General features: G+C 50.5%; 1 protein-coding gene across 4 annotated transcripts in view; it reads right to left on the reverse strand.

The window, feature by feature from the left end:
- Positions 1-20,284, reverse strand: part of arap2 (ArfGAP with RhoGAP domain, ankyrin repeat and PH domain 2) — a 604,005-nt gene that overhangs the window by 69,296 nt on the left and 514,425 nt on the right. For all 4 annotated transcript variants that reach the window (XM_072496549.1, XM_072496548.1, XM_072496547.1 and 1 more), the window contains one exon: positions 18,422-18,561. In XM_072496549.1, coding sequence (XP_072352650.1) covers positions 18,422-18,561 — 140 coding nt within the window. The remainder of the gene's footprint in view (positions 1-18,421; positions 18,562-20,284) is intronic.

A 20,284-nucleotide genomic window follows, 5' to 3' on the forward strand; every position in this document is an offset into this window, starting at 1 on the left:
GGCATAGGTTTAAGGTGAGAGGGGCAAAGTTTAGAGTAGATGTACGAGGCAAGTTTTTTACACAGAGGGTAGTGGGTGCCTGGAACTCACTACCGGAGGAGGTAGTGGAGGCAGGGACGATAGGGACATTTAAGGGGCATCTTGACAAATATATGAATAGGATGGGAATAGAAGGATACGGACCCAGGAAGTGTAGAAGATTGTAGTTTAGTCGGGCAGTATGGTCGGCACGGGCTTGGAGGGCCGAAGGGCCTGTTCCTGTGCTGTACATTTCTTTGTTCTTTGTTCTTTGTTTGTTCTTACGGCTCAGGTTTGAGGCCTATAGGCCTGGTAGCACGAGATCAAAAGACAAGGGGGTCACTTCGCTGCTGAGTCCCCAATGCCTGCCATTCAGGATCTTTAAGACTACCCATCCCATCCCCCCCTTCCCCTTCCCATCCAAGGCGGGCATACCCGTCCAGTTGACCTTGGCCAGTCAGGATGAGCAAGCACAATACTCTCCTGAAACAGCCCCCCCAGCGGTAGAGTGAAAGCCAGAGGCGAGTCTAAGTGGGTGAGGGAATTGGCAAGGGGCAGCCATTTTCTGGAGATAGGAGGGCAACAAAGCTGTGACTGTGCCAACATTATTGGCAACGCTCTGGGACTGGCTGCTTCCAGGTCAGGAAGGCCAGTTGGTCAGGGGAGATAATAATGATCAGCAGCTGTGACACCAACCTGACTATCTCTCATCCCTCGCAGGAGCAATATTAGGATGGAACCAGTGAAGCTGGCTATCTTATTAATCTGCACTGGAAGAGCACAGACTCCAGCAGCAATGTTCTGCGGCTCCGAGGGAAGACCCTGCAGTACAAGACATGGCGGCTGTTGGGCAGGATCAGGGGCAGGAAGCCACACCAGCTGTATAGGGAGCAAGAAGGCACCAAAGAGTCAACCGGACCCGGTCCTTCCTGGAGCTGTCTGACATCATCGGCTAACAAAGACACCGCCTAACAAAGGAGATGATGCAGCACCTGTGCCATATCCTTGCAGACGTGGCACCACGTGGTGGCTGAGGCCACCCCCTCCCAGTGGCCGTTAAGGTCACGGCAGCCCTGAACCTCTTCGCCATGGGGTCCTTCCAGGGCTTCACTGGGGACCTGTCTTGTATCTCACAGGCATCGGCCAGATGTGCGTCCGGGAGGCGTTGGATGCACTGTATGCAAGGGCTGGTAATTACATCCACTTCGAACTGGCCCGGCAGGATGAGAGGGCTATGGGGGTTGGGCAGATAGCTGGTCTGCCACAGGCGCAAAGGATAATAAGACTGCAGCCATGTCGCTCTCAACGTTTTGTGGCACCAGGGAAGGCCTTTCATCAACCAGAATGGGTTCCACTCCCTCAATGTGAAGCTGGTGTGCGACTACCAGATGCGTGCCATGCGTGTGTGAGTTTGCAGGACATCTACATCCTTGACCACTCGCAGATCATAGAATACCTACACTGCAGAAGGAGGCAATTCAGCCCATTTAGTCTGCACCGACCATCCAAAAGCGTTGCCGAACCAGCTCTGTCCACCTAACATTTGAACACTAAGGGGCCATTTAGCATGGCCAATCTACCTAACTTGCACATCTTTGGACTGTGGGAGAAAACCGGAGAATCCAGGGGAAACACACACAAACACATGGAGAACTTGCAGACTACACGAGCAGCCACCAAAGGTCAGAATCGAACCCGGATCCCTGGCACTTTGAGGCAACAGTGCTAATCACTGTGCCACAGCGCCGCCCGAGAGTCTAGAATTCTCTGGAATCTTTGAGGGACATCTCAAGCTACAGGGATGGCACCTTGGGGACAAGGTATATCCCCTCAGGTTGTGGATAATGATGCCAGTGCGTAGGCCACATGCTGCTATGAAGACCAGGTACAATGAGGCTCACTGTGCGGTGGGAGTGGTGCATCGGCCTGTTAAAGCTGTGGTTCCACTGCCTTGACGGGTCCTGCGTGGACCTTCAATACAGTCCCAGAGGGTCTCGCGCATTGTTGTGGTCTGCTGCGCCCTCCTGGCTCTGCGGCAAGGCGAGGAACTTTCTGAGGATGACTTAGGGGAGCAGCACATGTCTGCAGACAAGGTGGATGTGTCGATCGAGGCAGAGGACGAGCCTGCTGAGGATCCTGAGGATGGGGGCCAGGCGTGGCTGATGGTACGCATGGGCATGAGGGCTAGAGATACCCTCATTGCCTCCCGGATCATGCGTGAAGACTAGCCCGCTGGCCTATAGCCAATCTAATTTATTAAATGTAGATGGCCTTTGTATAGTTCTCTTTTCATTTGGGTTGTATAGTGACAGGCGGTCATTAATGGCTCCTCAAAGATAATGAACAAAGAACAAAGAAAATTACAGCACAGGAACAGGCCCTTAGGCCCTCCCAGCCTGCGCCGATCCAGATCCGTCATCTAAACCTGTCTTCTATTTTCCAAGGATCTACTTCCCTCTGTTCCCCGCCCGTTCATATATCTGTCTAGATGCATCTTAAATGGTGCTATCGTGCCCGCCTCTACCACCTCCGCTGGCAAAGCGTTCCAGGCACCCACCACCCTCTGCGTAAAAAAACTTTCCCCGCACACCTCCCTTAAACCTTTCCCCTCTCACCTTGAAATCGTGACCCCTTGTAATTGACACCCCACTCTTGGAAAAAACTTGTTGCTATCCACCCTGTCCATACCTCTCAATTTTGTAGACCTCAATCAGGTCCCCCCTCAACCATCGTCTTTCCAACAAAAACAATCCTAATCTACTCAACCTTTCTTCATAGTTAGCACCCTCCATACCAGGCAACATCCTGGTGAACCTCCTCTGCACCCTCTCTAAAGCATCCACATCCTTCTGGTAATGTGACGACCAGAACTGCACGCAGTATTCCAAAAGTGGCCTAACCAAAGTCCTATACAATTGTAACATGATCTGCCGACTCTTATACTCAATACCCCGTCCGATGAAGGCAAGCATGCTGTATGCCTTCTTGACCACTCTATCGACCTGCGTTGCCACCTTCAGGGTACAATGGACCTGAACTCCCAGATCTCTCTGTACATCAATTTTCCCCAGGACTCTTCCATTGACCGTATAGTCCGCTCTTGAATTCGATCTTCCAAAATGCATCACCTCGCATTTGCCTGGATTGAACTCCATCTGCCATTTCTCTACCTAACTCCCCAGTCTATCTAAATTTTGCTGTATTCTCTGACAATCCTCCTCGCTATCTGCAACTCCACCAATCTTAGTCTCATCTGCAAATTTGCTAATCAGACCATCTATACCTTCGTCCAGATCATTTATGTCTATCACAAACAACAGTGGTCCGAGCACGGATCCCTTTGAAACACCACGAGTCACCTTTCTCCATTTTGAGACACTCCCTTCCACCACTACTCTCTATCTCCTGTCACCCAGCCATTCTTTATCCATCTAGCTAATACACCCTGAATCCCATACGACTTCACTTTTTCCATCAACCTGCCATGTGATACTTTATCAAATGAGGTGCGAGTTTTCCCCAAATTGCCAGCTAGCTTCTTTTTTTGTTTTTAAATATATTTTATTCAAGATGTTTGGCCAAACATGACAGTACGTAGTGTTTCTTTTACACAACAATAAAGCAATATAAATAACAGTAGCCAGTTTTAAACAAATAAATAAATAATATATAAACAAAAACAAAACTGAATGGCAACTGCCTTGTCCAAAATAAATACTCTCCAAAAATACAATCCAACAATCCAATATACAATTACCTATAACAACTACCTATACATATTATACATATACAATAACATCTGAGAGTCCGTTCGATTCCTTCCCCCCCCCCCGGATTGCTGCTGCTGTCTACTTCTTTTCCATTCCCTCTATCTTTCTGTGAGGTAATCGACGAACGGTTGCCACCGCCTGGTGAACCTCTGAGCCGAACCCCTTAACACGAACTTAATCCGTTCTAACTTTATAAACCCTGCCATGTCGTTTATCCAGGTCTCCACACCCGGGGGTTTGGCTTCCTTCCACATTAACAATATCCTGCACTGGGCTACTAGGGACGCAAAGGCCAACACGTTAGCCTCTCTCGCCTCCTGCACTCCCGGCTCTTCTGCAACCCCAAATATAGCCAACCCCCAGCTTGGTTCGACCCGGACCCCTACCACCTTCGAAAGCACCTTTGCCACCCCCACCCAGAACCCCTGTAGTGCCGGGCATGACCAGAACATGTGGGTGTGATTCGCTAGGGCCTCTCGAGCATCTCGCACACCTATCCTCTATCCCAAAAAATTTACTAAGCCGTGCTCCAGTCATATGCGCCCTGTATCAGGCTTAGCCTGGCACACGAGCACGATGAGTTTACCCTACGTAGGGCATCAGCCCACAGCCCCTCCTCAATCTCCTCCCCCAGTTCTTCTTCCCATTTCCCTTTCAGCTCATCTACCATGATCTCCCCCTCGTCCCTCATTTCCCTGTATATGTCCGACACCTTACCATCCCCCACCCATGTCTCTGAGATCACTCTATCCTGCACCTCCTGCGTCGGGAGCTGCGGGAATTCCCTCACCTGTTGCCTCGCAAAAGCCCTCAATTGCATGTACCGAAATGCATTCCCTTGGGGCAACCCATATTTTTCCGTCAGCGCTCCCAGACTCGCAAACGTCCCATCTACAAACAGATCTCTCAGTTGTACTACCCCAGCTCTTTGCCATGCTCCAAATCCCCCATCCATTCTCCCCGGAACGAACCTATGATTGTTTCTTATCGGGGACCGCACCGAAGCTCCCGTCTTTCCGCTATGCCGTCTCCACTGCCCCCAAATTTTCAATGTAACCGGGCTTGTGGTGTATTTCTTTGGTGAGAACGGCAACGGTGCCGTCACCATTGCTTGTAGGCTAGTCCCCCTGCAGGACGCCCTCTCCAATCTTTTCCACGCCGCTCCCTCCCCTTCTCCCATCCACTTACCATTGAAACATTGGCGGCCCAGTAGTACTCACTTAGGCTCGGTAGTGCCAGCCCCCCCCTGTCCCTACTACGCTGCAAGAATCCCCTCCTCACTCTCGGGGTCTTCCCAGCCCACACAAAACTCATAATACTCTTCTCGATTCTTTTGAAAAAAGCCTTCGTGATCACCACCGGGATGCACTGAAACACAAAAAGGAAACTCGGGAGGACCACCATTTTAACCGCCTGCACCCTACCTGCCAATGACAGGGATACCATGTCCCATCTCTTAAAGTCCTCCTCCATCTGTTCCACCAACCGCGTTAAATTAAGCCTGTGTAATGTACCCCAATTCTTGGCTATCTGGATCCCCAAGTACCGGAAGTCCCTTGTTACCTTCCTCAACGGTAAATCCTCTATCTCTCTGCTCTGCTCCCCTGGATGCACCACAAACAACTCACTTTTCCCCATGTTCAGTTTATACCCTGAAAAATCCCCAAACTCCCCAAGTATCCGCATTATCTCTGGCATCCCCTCCGCCGGGTCCGCCACATATAGCAACAAATCATCCGCATACAGAGATACCCGGTGTTCTTCTCCCCCCCCCCGGAGTACTCCCCTCCACTTCCTGAAACCATTCAATGCTATGGCCAGGGGTTCAATCGCCAGTGCAAACAATAACGAGGACAGAGGACATCCCTGCCTCGTCCCTCTATGGAGCCGAAAATAGTCAGACCCCCGTCCATTCGTGACCACGCTCGCCATCGGGACCCTATACAGCAACTGTACCCACCTGATATACCCATCCCCAAAACCAAATCTCCTCAGCACCTCCCACAAATAATCCCACTCCACTCCATCAAATGCTTTCTCGGCATCCATCGCCACCACTATCTCCGCTTCCCCCTCTGGTGGGGGCATCATCATTACCCCTAGCAGCCTCCGTATATTTGTATTCAGCTGTCTCCCCTTCACAAACCCAGTTTGGTCCTCATGAACCACCCCCGGGACACAATCCTCTATTCTCATTGCCATTACCGTGGCCAGAATCTTAGCGTCCACATTCAGGAGGGAAATGGGCCTGTAGGACCCGCATTGCAGCGGGTCTTTTTCCTTCTTTAGGAGGAGCGATATCGTTGCCTCTGACATAGTCGGGGGCAGCTGCCCCCTTTCCCTCGCCTCATAAAAGGTTCTCATCAGTAGCGGGGCCAGCAAGTCCATATATTTCCTATAGAATTCAACTGGGAATCCGTCTGGTCCCGGGGCCTTCCCCGCCTGCATGCTCCCAATCCCTTTCATATAATCTTTCGTAAAATGCCTTGAACACTCCATTCACTCTCTCCGCTCCCCGCTCCATCTCTCCCTCCTCATCTCCCTCGCTGCTCCCCTTTTCCTCAGTTGGTGGGCCAGCAACCTGCTCGCCTTCTCCCCGTATTCGTACTGTACACCCTGTGCCTTCCTCCATTGCGCCTCTGCATTACCCGTAGTCAACAAGTCAAATTCTACATGTAGCCTTTGCCTTTCCCTGTACAGTCCCTCCTCCGGTGCCTCCGCATATTGTCTGTCCACCCTCAGAAGTTCTTTCAACAACCGCTCCCTTTCCCTACCCTCCTGCTTTCCTTTATGTGCCATAATAGACATCAGCTCCCCTCTAACCACTGCCTTCAGCGCCTCCCAGACCACTCCCACCTGTACCTCCACATTATCATTGAGTTCCAAGTACCTTTCAATACACCCCCTCACCCTTAAACACACACCCTCATCTGCCAATAATCCCATGTCCATTCTCCAGGGTGGACACTGTTGTTTTTCTTCCCCTATCTCCAGGTCCACCCAATGTGGAGCATGATCCGAAATGGCTATAGCCGTGTACTCCATCCCCGTCACCTTTGGGATCAGTGCCCTTCCCAAAACAAAAAAATCTATTTGTGAATAAACTTTGTGGACATAGGAGAAAAACGAAAACTCCTTACTCCTAGGTCTACTAAATCTCCAGGGGTCTACTCCTCCCATCAGCTCCATAAAGTCCTTAAGCACCCTAGCTGCAGCCGGCCTCCTTCCGGTCCTGGACCTCAATCTGTCCAGCCCTGGGTCCAGCACCGTATTAAAATCTCCACCCATTACCAACTTCCCCACTTCTAGGTCCGGGATTCGTCCTAACATACGCCTCATAAAGTTGGCATCATCCCAGTTCGGGACATACACGTTCACTAATACCACCGCCTCCCCTTGCAATTTGCCACTCACCATCACGTATCTGCCCCCACTATCCGCCACTATAGTCTTTGCCTCAAACATTACCCGCTTCCCCACTAGTATGGCCACCCCCCTGTTTTTTGCGTCTAGCCCCGAATGAAACACCTGCCCCACCCATCCTTTGAGTAGTTTGACCTGGTCTATCAGCTTCAGATGCGTCTCCTGAAGCATAACCACATCTGCCTTAAGTTTCTTTAGGTGTGCGAGTACCCGTGCCCTCTTAATCGGCCCGTTCAGCCCTCTCACATTCCACGTGATCAACCGGGTTGGGGGGCTCTTTACCCACCCCCCCCTTGATGACTAGCCATCTCCTTTTTCAATCCAGCTCCTCACCCGGTTCCCACATAGCCGTATCTCCCCCAAGCAGCGCCCCCCTGCCCCGGCCACCCCCCCCATACCAGCTCCCCCTTCTCCCCAGCAGCAGCAACCCAGTTAACCCCCCCCGCCCCGCTAGATCCCAAACTAGCGTAATTGCACCCCCCATGTTGCTCCCAGAAGTCAGCAAACTCTGGCTGACCTCGGCTTCCCCCCGTGACCTCGGCTCACACTGTGCGAGGCCCCCTCCTTCCTGCTTCCCTGTTCCCGCCGTGATTACCATAGCGAGGGAACAAAGCCCACGCTTCCCTTTTGGCCCAGCCCCCAATGGCCGGCGCCCTCAGCTCCTCATCCTCCCTCCCCCACGACATGGGGAAGAGAGAAAAGTTACAGGTTCGCAGTATTAACAACTTGGGAAATCATCTCTTCCCTCTTTTCCCCCCCTTCATCCCACATATTCACCCCCCCACTTTGTCCCAAACGTTCTTTTTATGGCCCGCTCACTCCAGTTTCTCCTCGACAATAAATGTCCACGCCTCATCTGCCGTTTCGAAGTCGTGGTGTTTCCCTTGATGTGTGACCCACAGTCTTGCCGGTTGCAGCATTCCAAATTTAATCTTCCGTTTGTGCAGCACCGCCTTGGCCCGATTAAAGCTTGCCCTCCTTCTCGCCACCTCCGCACTCCAATCTTGATATACGCGGATCACCGCGTTCTCCCACCTACTGCTCCGAGTTTTCTTTGCCCATCTGAGGACCATCTCTCTGTCCTTATATCGGAGAAATCTCACCACTATGGCCCGAGGAATTTCTCCATCCCTCAGTCTTCGCGCCATAACTCGATAGGCTCCCTCCACCTCCAGCGGACCCGTCGGGGCCTCCGATCCCATTAACGAGTGCAGCATCGTGCTCACATATGCCCCGACGTCCGCCCCATTCCACACCTTTGGGAAGACCAAGAATCCTTAAATTCTTCCTCCTCGCATTATTCTCAAGCACCTCCAGCCTTTCCACACACCTTTTGTGTTGTGCCTCGTGCATCTCCGTTTTCACCACCAGGCCCTGTATGTCGTCCTCATTCTCAGCAGCCTTTGCCTTCACGACTCGAAGCTCCTGTTCCTGGGTCGTTTGCTCCTCCTTTAGCCCCTAAATCGTTTGTAATATCGGGGCCAACAGCTCCTTCTTCATCTCCTTTTTGAGTTCCTCCACGCAACGCCGCTGGAACTCTTGTTGGTCAGGGCCCCATATTAAACTGCCTCCTTCCGACGCCATCTTGCTTTGTGCCTGCCTTCCTGGCCGCTGCTCTAGAGGATCCACCGCAATCCGGCCACTTTCCTCTCTTTTTTCCATCCGTGTCCAGGGGGGATTCCCTTCTGGATTACAGCACAGTGTTTTTTGCCGTTAAAATTGCCGTTGGGGCTCCTGTCAAGAGCCCTGTGATGAACGGTTACTGCCTTATCATCATGTAAGGTGATGTCCCCTTTAAGACCAGGCTTGGAACCCTGGGGACTCCGCCTCTGGCTCCGCCCATCTGGGAGCCATACATAAAGGCCTGCCTCATGGTCTGTATAGCAGTCAGCTCTCGTCCAAATCTGTAGCATAGTTATTAGCCTAATAAAGCCTTCTTTACAGTTTAATCTCTAAGCATCATTATTGAGGGTACCTCAAGCCCAAAAGTCAGTTCCACCGGGAGCTGCCGAAACGTGCGACCTAGCTGGTCATCGCCGCACCTGGAAGTGACCAGCTAGCTTCTTTTGTTTGGGCACACAGACAGGCATAGATTCAGTCATTTTAAAGGTCTTTTTTCAGTTTTAAAATTTTAAAACAGCAATAAGCGAATGTATTATTTCAGAAACAACGTGAGATCTTCAACCCTCACAGTAGCCAAAGGAGTTTAAAACTTCCAACTTAATCTCTGAGTGCCATGGTAATCTTTAGGTATTTATTGATAATATTTGGGGAAGGCTTAATTTACAATTTAAAAGTATTGAAGAATAAATCACTTCTGTTTACAGTATGATAAGACTGCCTCGCATTAACAGTCAGTGAAAATGGGAGCCAAAGCTCAGTTAACAGTTTATTTTAACCTTATTCCCAATTGAGAGATGAGTTGTGTTTATTTATATCCAGAAGCAAGGTGAGGAAATGTTATCAACCACATTTCTCCAACATCTGCTTAAAAACACTGTACATGTTTTGTTTGCTTATTGTCAACGCTTATTTAAAAGCTGCTTAAAATGAACATTTAAATACACCATAAATCTGTGCCCTTCAAGTGTTCGACAAAACTTTTGTTTCCTTTTTAGTCACCCTTGGTAGGATGTTAGCCTGAGAAATGAGACAACGGTATGATGTACTGGCACCTGATGTACTGTTGCACCTGAAAGGTGGTGTGGCCGGCGCTGCCAGTCTGGCACCCTAGCTGTGCCACCTGGGTGCCAGCCTGGCACTGTCAAGGTGCCCAGGTGGCTCTGCCAGCTGGAAGGGGCACGGCCAAGGTGACAGATTGGCATTTTTTCTGCACCTGAGAGTGACCTGCGCATGTGAGGTGAGGTGAGCTGAACACCCCCTTATAGTTGCTATGGGGAATTTGGGGACCATGTTGGGTGATCAGGAGATCGGGACGCCATTTCAAAATAGCGTACCGATCTCCTCCTGCACTGAGGAGTTCTGGCGAGTGGAGCTCCTCAGTGCAGAAAACAGGACTAACTGCAGCCTCGGCAAGGCGTTCCCTTCTGAGGCCCTGAATTGAAACAGAGTCCAGATAGATCGTGTGGTGTTTCTCGGCACTGCGTCACGGGGCTCTGTTCCCATTTGGTTAGATCGCGCCATCACGCTTACATATGCTGAGAAATACAGGGTCACTGTCGATGTTTGGAATTAATGAGCGTTGGGCAGTGGAATCACCTGGCCTACATGGAGTCTTGGAGATGCCGCGTGATATTCAAAATGGCGCCTGATCCAGAAGATCTGACTCTATTTCTGACAAATCTGATTTTTGCTGGCAGGGGAATAGGGGCAGGATATGACTCACACATGGGGAAACCTGAACCCAGCAGGGCTATTTGAACTCAGAGCGGAGTTCAAGAGAACCTGTTTCAATGGAGCGAGTGCTTTAACCCATTGTGCGTGGCTAACAATTTGTTAAAGTAGACATAAATGCTCATAAAAGACTTCCGGTGGTAGCTATGAAGGAGTAAGTTGCACATTTGGTGGCACCCGCTCAGGTCGGAGTTTTGGACCTTTTTCCCTGATTTTTTACAGGACTTGATTTGAAAAATCGATGACAGAGACAATTGGGTACTGGATTCTCACATCGGTGCATGGAGAGGAGGATTAGATGTGCTCACAAAGGCAGAAACAGACGGATAGAGAAGGCTTGGGCTGAAGCTGCAGGGGGAGAAAGCATGGCGGATGACTGGACCTCTGACCTGTCGACCCATCAGTCAACAGAGTGGCTGATGCAATTCATCCAAGAGGGTTTCGCCAAGCAGAAGTGGGACTGCTTGGACCCGATTAAAGAGTCAATTGCGCGGCAGGAGCTTAGATTGGACGCCCAAGATCGGGCGATTCAGAAAGTAGAGAAGGCGCTGGCTGACCAGGAGGAACATCAAATTGCGGTGGAGCTGGAGGTGGGGATGCTGAGAGACCAGCATAAAAGGCTCCTGGAGAACGTGGAGGATCTAGAGAATAGGTCGGCAGAACTTGAGTATCGTGGGCCTCCCGGAGGGGTCCGAAGGAGCGGATGTTGGGGCATAGATAGCGGACATGTTCGCGAAGCTGCTGGGGGATGGGGCATTCTCCCGACCCGTGTCAACGTTCAACACCCCCTTTGGAAGATATTGTTACAACAGGATGCCGTTTGGGATCATCTCTGCATCAGAAGTGTTCCATAGGATTATGGAACAAATGATGGAAGGTATTGAAGGTGTTCGTGTCTATGTCGATGACATAATCATTTGGTCCACCACCCCGCGGGAGCATGTTAGTCGCCTCCAGCGCGTATTCAAATGTATACATGAGCATGGCCTCCTCCTCAACAGGGCCAAATGCTCTTTTGGTCAGACCGAACTTCAGTTCCTCGGGGACCACATCTCCCAATTGGGTGTGCAGCCGGATGCGGACAAGGTAGCTGCCATCACAGCTATGAAAACACCATATGCGTCACGTGCGATGCCCCCACGGAGCAGCGCCACGTGCAGATAGAAAAGTAGTGCCTGGGCCTTCTTACCGGTGTTAAATTTCACGATTATGTCTACGGACTTCCTCAATTCACCGTTGAGACCGACCATCGCCCGTGGTCAATATAATACAGAAAGACTTGAACGACATGACGCCTCGCCTCCAGCGTATTCTTCTCAACTCCGGCGATACGACTTCCAGCTGGTATACACCCCAGGCAAGGACCTCATCAGTGCTGACGCTCTCTCCTGGGCAGTCAACACTCCATGTGACCCAGCGGGATTTGTCTGCCAGGTTGACGCCCATGTGGCATTCGCGGCCTCCAATCTACCTGCCTCGGATGAACGCCTCGTCCAAATTCGCCGCGAGACGGCGGCTGATCCCTTGCTACAGCGTGTCATGCGCCACCTAATGGACGGGTGGCTCAAGGGCCAATGCCCTCAATTCTATAATATCAGAGATGATCTGACGGTAGTAGACGGTGTTCTTCTAAAACTGGACCGCATTGTCATCCCGCATAGCATACGCCAGCTTGTCCTGGAACAACTACATGAGGGCCACCTTGGCATGGAAAAGTGCCGCTGATGGGCCCGAGAGGCAGTGTACTGGCCCGGCATTAATGAGGACATAGCCAACACAGTGCTCAACTGCCCCACTTGTCAACGCTTCAAGCCAGCTCAGCCACGTGAGACCCTGCAGCCCCATGAGTTGGTCACGTAACCATGGACCAAGGTGGGCATCGACCTGTTCCACGCGCTGGGTAGAGACTATGTCTTGATCGTGGACTACTTTTCGAATTACCCGGAGGTGATACGGTTGCACGACCTCACCTTGTCTGCAGTCATTTGTGCATGTAAAGAAACCTTTGCTCGACACGGCATCCCGCTCACGGTTATGTCGGGCAACGGCCCCTGCTTTGCCAGCCAAAAATGGTCCAACTTTGCCAGGCGGTACGATTTTGCCCATTTGATGTCCAGTCCCCTGTACCCCCAATCCAACAGCAAAGCAGAGGAGGGGGTACATATCGTCAAACGGCTCTTATGCAAGGCTGCCGATGCTGGGTCTGATTTCTACCTTGCCTTGCTGGCCTATCGCTCCGCCCCACTGTCCACTGGCCTGTCACCAGCCCAATTACTTATGCGTCGCACCCCGAGGACGACGGTGCAGTCCATCCATGTCCCAGACCTCGTTCTGGACACTTTACGGTCCTTCGCCGGTTGCAGCTGTCTCGTGCACAGCACAAGGCGACTCATGACTCCGGTGCAGCATTTCTTCCTGCTCTGGCTCCAGATGACAATGTCCGCGCCCATCTTCCAGATGGTGGCTGGTCTGCAACCGCTGTTGTCCTTTGGCAGGTGGCCCCCTGCTCGTTCCTGGTTTGTCTACCGGATGGCTCTATTCTGCGCCGCAATCGACGCGCCCTTCGTCTCGTTCCACGCTCGCCATGTGGTCCTCCAGTGTCGCCTCGCCCTCCTGCTGACCCTGCCACGGACTGTGCAGAGCTCCCCGTCACTCTGCCGCCCCCTGACTTTGACGCAGTCCAGCCCGCTCCTGAACTGGCGGCTCTCGACCCACCCTTGAAGCGGTCAACCAGAATTCGCTGCCCAGCTGAGAGACTAAATTTATGAACTTTTCGAATTTATGGACTCTCTGAATTGTTTCGTTGCTTTGTTTGATCGTTTCCCTGGTTTGTATATAATGTTGATCTCGTTACTCTTGTTGCATACTGCTTCTCTGCACCAGGCACCTTCCCATGTAAATGGCTTAGTTCTCATGTACATAGTCCTGTAAATTTGTCTTCGCACCCCACACGTAGTTAGGAACATTATCACCACACATTATTTATTGCCACACACATACATTTTCTGAAAAAGGGTGGGGATGTCATAATATACACCAGTATATCATGGTGCAGATACACACACTGATGGACACACAGCGGGACCAATCAACACACACAACACCGCAGCCAATCACCAGTTAGAGCACACTCACTAGAAAGACAGAGAGCATCAGTTTTCACGCTCATTCGGGATGCAGCCTCTCAGAAGGACAGAGCTTACAGCACAGATCTTCACTATGTTCTGAGTGCATAGACTGGTTAGGACAGGCATAGGTCTTTACTTGAATCTAACATCGTGCTAACCCACAGTGAAAGTATGCTTAACAGTTTCTAGCTTAATAAAATAGTGTTGTACTATTTTAAGTGTTGGTGGCCTGTATGTGTTCCACGGATCCAGAGCACCAAACACATCACCTTGGAGGTAGACAGGGCTCACAGAGCACTCGCGAGGAAGGCGGGGAGACCGCTCCCCCCCGCCCCGAGGGAATGGTGGTGAGATTCCACAGGTATTTGGATAAGGAGCGTATTTTACAGTGGGCCAAGCAGACACGGAGCTGCAAATGGGACAACGGTATCCTGCAGATCTATCAGAACCTGAGCGCGGAGGTAGCCAGGAGAAGAGCCGGATTTAATCAGATCAGGTCGACCCTTTTTAAGATAAAGGTGAAGTTCGGACTGCTGTATCCGGCCCGTTTCTGGGTCACGAACGAGGAGCAACATTTTTATTTCGAGTCACCTGAGGGCAGCACGGTAGCATTGTGGATAGCACAATTGCTTCACAGCTCCAGGGTCCCAGGTTCAATTCCGGCTTGGATCACTGTCTGTGCGGAGTCTGCACATCCTCTCAGTGTGTGCGTGGGTTTCCTCTGGGTGCTCCGGTTTCCTCCCACAGTCCAAAGATGTGCAGGTTAGGTGGATTGGCCATGATAAATTGCCCTTAGTGTCCAAAATTGGCCTTAGTGTTGGGTGGTGTTACTGGGTTATGGGGATAGGGTGGAGGTGTTGACCTTGGATAGGGTGCTCTTTCCAAGAGCCGGTGCAGACTCGATGGGCTGAATGGCCTCCTTCTGCACTGTAAATTCTAGAATAAGACACTATGATAAGAAGCGCTGAACTTCGTGAAAAGGAAAGGACTGGTGGTGGACTGAGAACTTTTGAACTTTGCTGCAACGTTCATGTTTAAAAAAGTTTCTTGTCTTTTTGTTTTGTGGACGGTACTTGTAATGACTTCTGTATTGTCTTGGGGCCAGTTGCAGAGCTGAGTGAGTTAAAGTTTACATTTGCACTGTTGGGGGATGGAGGTTTGTTTGTTCAGATGCTGGAACTCTTGCTTGATCTTTTCTTTGTTTAGCGTTTTTTTTTCTGTTGGGCAATTGTGTTGGGATTGTTTGTCATTTGAATATGTGTGTATGAGCGGGAGGGGGGAGGAAGGTGGGGAGGGAACAATAGGTGGGAGAATGTCTGGCGCCAGAGGTGGGGGCCACCAAGCTAGCTGGGCGGGCGAGCTCACGGAAGCGTAGTGGGGGATGAGCAAATGTTAGGCTATTCGAAGGAGTTGATTTACATTGTGCTGTTACTAGGGGCGGAGCAGGGGAAAATGTTCTGCTGACGAGGGAGGGACTGTTGCTGAGGGACAGAGAGGAGTTCGGGGGTGGAGGCTGCCTGGGGGCAGGCCGGTGGAGGCTCGTGGCACGGGCTATAGACTGGCCCAAGAAAGGTGATGGCTGATCGGTGAAGGTGGGGGGGGGGGGGGGCATTGAGCCCCCCAACTCGGCTGATCACCTGGAATGTATGAGGGCCTAATGGGCCGGTCAACAGGGCATGCGTGTTTGTGCATTTGAGAGGACTAAAGGCGGACGTGATAATGCTGCAGGAGACGCACCTTAGAGTAGCTGACCAGATTAGATTAAGGAAAGGTTGGGTCGGACAGGTTTTTCACTCGGGACTAGACTCGAAGACTAGAGGGGACGCGATCCTGATCAACAACAAGTGGGTAGTATTTGAGGCGGGAAGAATAGTTTTGGATGTGGGAGGCAGGTACATTATGGTCAGTGGGAAATTGGAGGGGGTGCAGGTGGTACTGGTAAATATGTATGCACCAAATTGGGACGATGTGGAGTTTATAAAGAGGATGCTGGGGAAGATACCGGACTTGGATTCACATAAGTTGGTCATGGGAGGAGACTTCAACAGTTATTGACACTGGTTTAGACCGGTCACGCTCAAAACCAGGCAGGGTGCCAGCAATGGCAAAGGAACTAAAAGGGTTCATGGAGCAGATGGGGGGTGGGGTGGATCCATGGAGATTTGGGCAGCCGAGGGTGAAGGAGTTCTCCTTCTACTCTCACGTGCATAAAGTGTACTCCCGGATTGAGTTCTTTATTCTGAGCACGGCCTTACTGACGGGGGTGGTGGACACGGGGTACTCGGCGATTACAATCTCAGACCATGCCCCGCACTGGGGTGACCTACAGGTTAGTAAAGTCAGTAACCTGCACTGGAGGTTAGATGTGGGTCACCTAGCTGACAAAGAGGTGTGTGGGCGGCTAAGGAAATGTATTAGTAACTAACTAGAAGTCAATGACATGGTGGAAATTTCGGCAGCGGTGTTCTGGGAAGCATTGAAGGCGGTGGTTCGAGGGGAGCTGATCTCGATACGGGCCCACATGGAGAAGGTTGACAGGCAGAGACAGACCGATGGTAAAGGAGATACAACAGGTCGACAGGTGGTATGCGGAGACTCCAGAGATAGGGCTTTTAAGGGAATGGCGGAGGCTACAGGCGGAGTTCAGCTTGTTAGCCACAGGGAGGGTGGTGGTGCAGCTGAGAAAGGCGAGGGGGGTGATTTATGAGCATGGAGAGAAGGCCAGCAGAATGCTTGCACAGCAGCTTTTCAAGAGGGAGGCAGCCAGGGAGATAGGGAAAGGAAATGATAGAGATGGTAACCTGGTTGGAGACTCAGCAGGGTTGAATAAGGCATTTAAGGAGTTTTACAGTAGGCAGTATGGGTCAGAACCCCAAGGGGCTGGAGGGGATGAGGCACTTCCTAGGGGAGCTAAATTTCCTGAAGGTGGCGGGGAGCTGGTAGAACGGCTGGGGGCCCCGATCGAGATGGAAGAGATAGCGGAGGGTCTGAAGGCCATGCAGTCGGGTAAAGCCTCGGGCTGGACGGGTACCCAGTGGAGTTCTATAAAAGGTTCTCTGGGATATTGGGACAGTTGTTGATGAGGACATTCAATGAGACAAGGAAGAGCACGGTGCTTTCCCCAACGATGTCACAGGCCACGATTTTGCTGATCCTGAAGTAGGACAAGAACCCGGAGCTGTGTGTGTCCTACAGGCCGATATCCCTATGGAATGTGGACGCCAAACTGCTGGCCAAAGTTTTGTTCTCTAGGATTGAGGATTGTGTTCCGGACGTTATTGGGGAGGACCAGACGGGGTTTGTTAAGGGAAGGCAGTTTGCGTGATAATGATGCCCCCGGAAGGTAGGGAGGTGGTCGCAATGGATGCAGAGAAGGCCTTTGATCGAGTAGAATGGAAATATCTGTGGGAGGTACTGGGATGGTTCGGATTTGGTCGGGGCTTTGTTGACTGGGTCAGGTTGCTGTATTAAGCTCATGTGGTGAGCATACGGACGAATAGGACAACATTAAACTATTTTAGGCTACATCGGGGGACGAGATGTGGGGCATCGTGGGGCAGCACGGTAGCCTTGTGGATAGCACAATTGCTTCACAGCTCCAGGGTCCCAGGTTCGATTCTGGCTTGGGTCACTGTCTGTGCGGAGTCTGCACATCCTCCCCGTGTGTGCGTGGGTTTCCTCCGGGTGCTCCGGTTTCCTCCCACAGTCCAAAGATGTGCGGGTTAGGTGGATTGGCCATGATAAATTGCCCTTAGTGTCCAAAATTGCCCTTAGTGTTGGGTGGGGTTACTGGGTTATGGGGATAGGGTGGCGGTGTTGACCTTGGGTAGGGTGCTCTTTCCAAGAGCCGGTGCAGACTCGATGGGCTGAATGGCCTCCTTCTGCTCTGTAAATTCTATGAGACAGGGATGCCCCATCTCCCCATTGTTATTCGCATTAGCCATATTCGCTGGCAATTGCACTGAGAGCCTCAAGGGGCTGGTCCGGAGGGGTGGGGGTGGAGCACAGAGTCTCACTTTACGCAGATGACCTGCTCCTGTATGTGTCGGACCCAGCAGAGGGGATGGAGGAAATCATGAGGATTCTGGGGGAATTTGGCCAGTTTTCGGGCTATTAACTAAATGTGGGGAAAAGTGAGATGTTTGCGGTCCAGGCGAGGGAACAGGAGAGGCGACTGGGGGAACTGCTTTTAGAGTGGTAGGGGGAAGCTTTAGGTATCTAGGCATCCAAGTGGCGCGGGAATGGGAACGGCTGCACAAGCTAAATCTGGCCTGACTATTAGGTCTCAGGGGATAGGCCGGTTGGGAGGGAGTTCCAGAAGTCAGGAGGCCTTGAAAGAAGGGCTCCCCCAGTGAGAAGGGGCCTTCTGATGGAGGTGCTCCCAGCCCCCACCCCCCCTCCCTCCCACCCCCAAAGATCAAACTTTAATTTTTTTCCACCCCTTCCCCCTATCAAACCATCAACCAAAAATTGAGGCTGGACAGGAAAGCGATTTAATTGAGGCAAAGGCAGGCTTCCCCTGTGAGGCACTGCCCACCCCAACATGAAAATCAGGTTGGAGGGAATCCCTCACTTATGCAATTTCACTGCCCCCCCCCCCCCCCCCCAAATAGCACTTACCTCAGAACCTGCCAGTGGGAAGTGTAACATTCTGATCCATATATTTTTGTGTAATAAACATTCTGAAAATAACTTACAAAACAATCAATGCAAAATGTATATACACACCTTCACATCCTTATAAAGGAGCAGCTTTTCATCCCGCAGGACAAAGTAACGCTCCTGAAATTTATTTCCGGACAATAGTTTAGATGGCTCTTCTCTCCATTTTAGAATCCCTGCTTTCCCAGAATCTTTGGGATTCTCCGCTGTGAAATATAAAGTGAACCTGCAGTTACTTTCCATACTCTTCCCATACTGGCTAACCTGCTTTGCTGTTTGACAAAAACGTTGCATTTACATTCTCGGCTCTTGTAACTTTATATACACCAGATAAGATTTAAAACATTACCCCAAAGGCTATCCATTATCAAATATTAAAATATAGTTGTCACAAAAATGATACTTCTCATTAAGGTGGTATGGTAGTTGGAGCTTTACAATATGGGACAATAAAACAACAGTGGGAGCAAATTAGAATTTACATTCAATAATATTGTTAGTGTTCATATATTTGGGAACAATCACTCAAAAAATAGATTAAATTAATTTATTGTAATGCTCACCTTCACACTGTTTGTACAATGGAAAGGCAAAACATTATTACATAGAGCATCCAGCAGAGAAACGGGCCATTTAGTCCAACCATGCACCACTTGAGTTTCCAGTTTTCATCTAATTCAGTATAACCTTCTATTTCCTTTTCCCTAATATACTTACCTTGCTTCCCCTGAAATGCATCAATAATATTCACTTCAACCAGTTCCTGCGGTAGCGAGTTCCACATTCTCCCCACTGTGGGTAAAGACATTTCTTCTGAATTCCTAGCTGGATGATTTGCTATCTTAAATTGATGGTTTAAAGGTATGCTCTACCCCAGAAGTGGAGATACTCATACTGTATCTGCTCCAACAAAACCTCTATTGGGTCATCCCTCAGCCTTCCAAGAGACCGAGTTCTGTCAGTCCTTTCCTGATAGATATAACCACACATTTCCAACCTTTTTCGTCAGGCTCGTATACTCATATAGCTCTATTGTAAAAGGTAAATTATACAGATCAACATAAGGAATAGTTTGGAGATTCTTAGGCTATGATTTTACTGGCCCTCAAGATGCAGGCTTGGGAGGTGAGGATGCAGTAAAATGATGGGGGACAATTTCAGATTGACCCCCGATGTGGTCCTGCCATCGAGGAATTTTCCAGACAGTGGAACCAGAAGCAGATTGGCTGCCCACTCCAGGGAGACAAGCAGCTGATTGTCATACCCAAAAGCCCAATTACAGGAATTTTACAGTATAATTGTCATTTTTCCAATGACGGGGCAGCTCTCCGCGCTGTCGCGAGGGTGTCTGCTAAATGGAGGTGATTTCCCGGTGGCCCAAAGAGGGAGGAACCGAAGGCAGCTCTAGTGATCTCTCCCAGTGGTACTGTTGGCCCTCTTATTGGGTTGGCAGCATGGAGAACATGTGCGCCATCCTTAATTGGATGGTGAAGCATTCGGCAGCCAATTAGGAAACCACTTGTAGCAAAATATCTGAGGCCATTCAGTTGTTAGCAAGTGGGGTCTCAGGACCCATTTTTCACCTCTTGTAAAATCCAGGCCTTAGATCCTGGAGATGAATATCTCTGTGTCCAATTCCGTGACGGTGTGCGAAAATAAAAGAATAATCCTGCCTATACTGATGATCTGAAGTATAAATAGAAAATGCTGGGTAAACTCGGCAGGCCTGGCAGCATCCGCTTGGACAGAAGAGTTACCGTTTCAAGTCCAACACTACTCAAGTTTTAAAGAAGTCTCACAATGAACTTGAAACGTTAACTGTTTCTCTCTCAACAGATGGTGCAAAACCTGCTGAGTATCTCCCGCACCTTCCGCTTTTAATCTACTATGGTGTGATAACATCATCCGATGAAACAGGTGCAAGGCCCA

Source organism: Scyliorhinus torazame, chromosome 3, assembly GCF_047496885.1.
Source record: "Scyliorhinus torazame isolate Kashiwa2021f chromosome 3, sScyTor2.1, whole genome shotgun sequence".
Classification (NCBI taxonomy): Eukaryota; Metazoa; Chordata; class Chondrichthyes; order Carcharhiniformes; family Scyliorhinidae; genus Scyliorhinus; species Scyliorhinus torazame.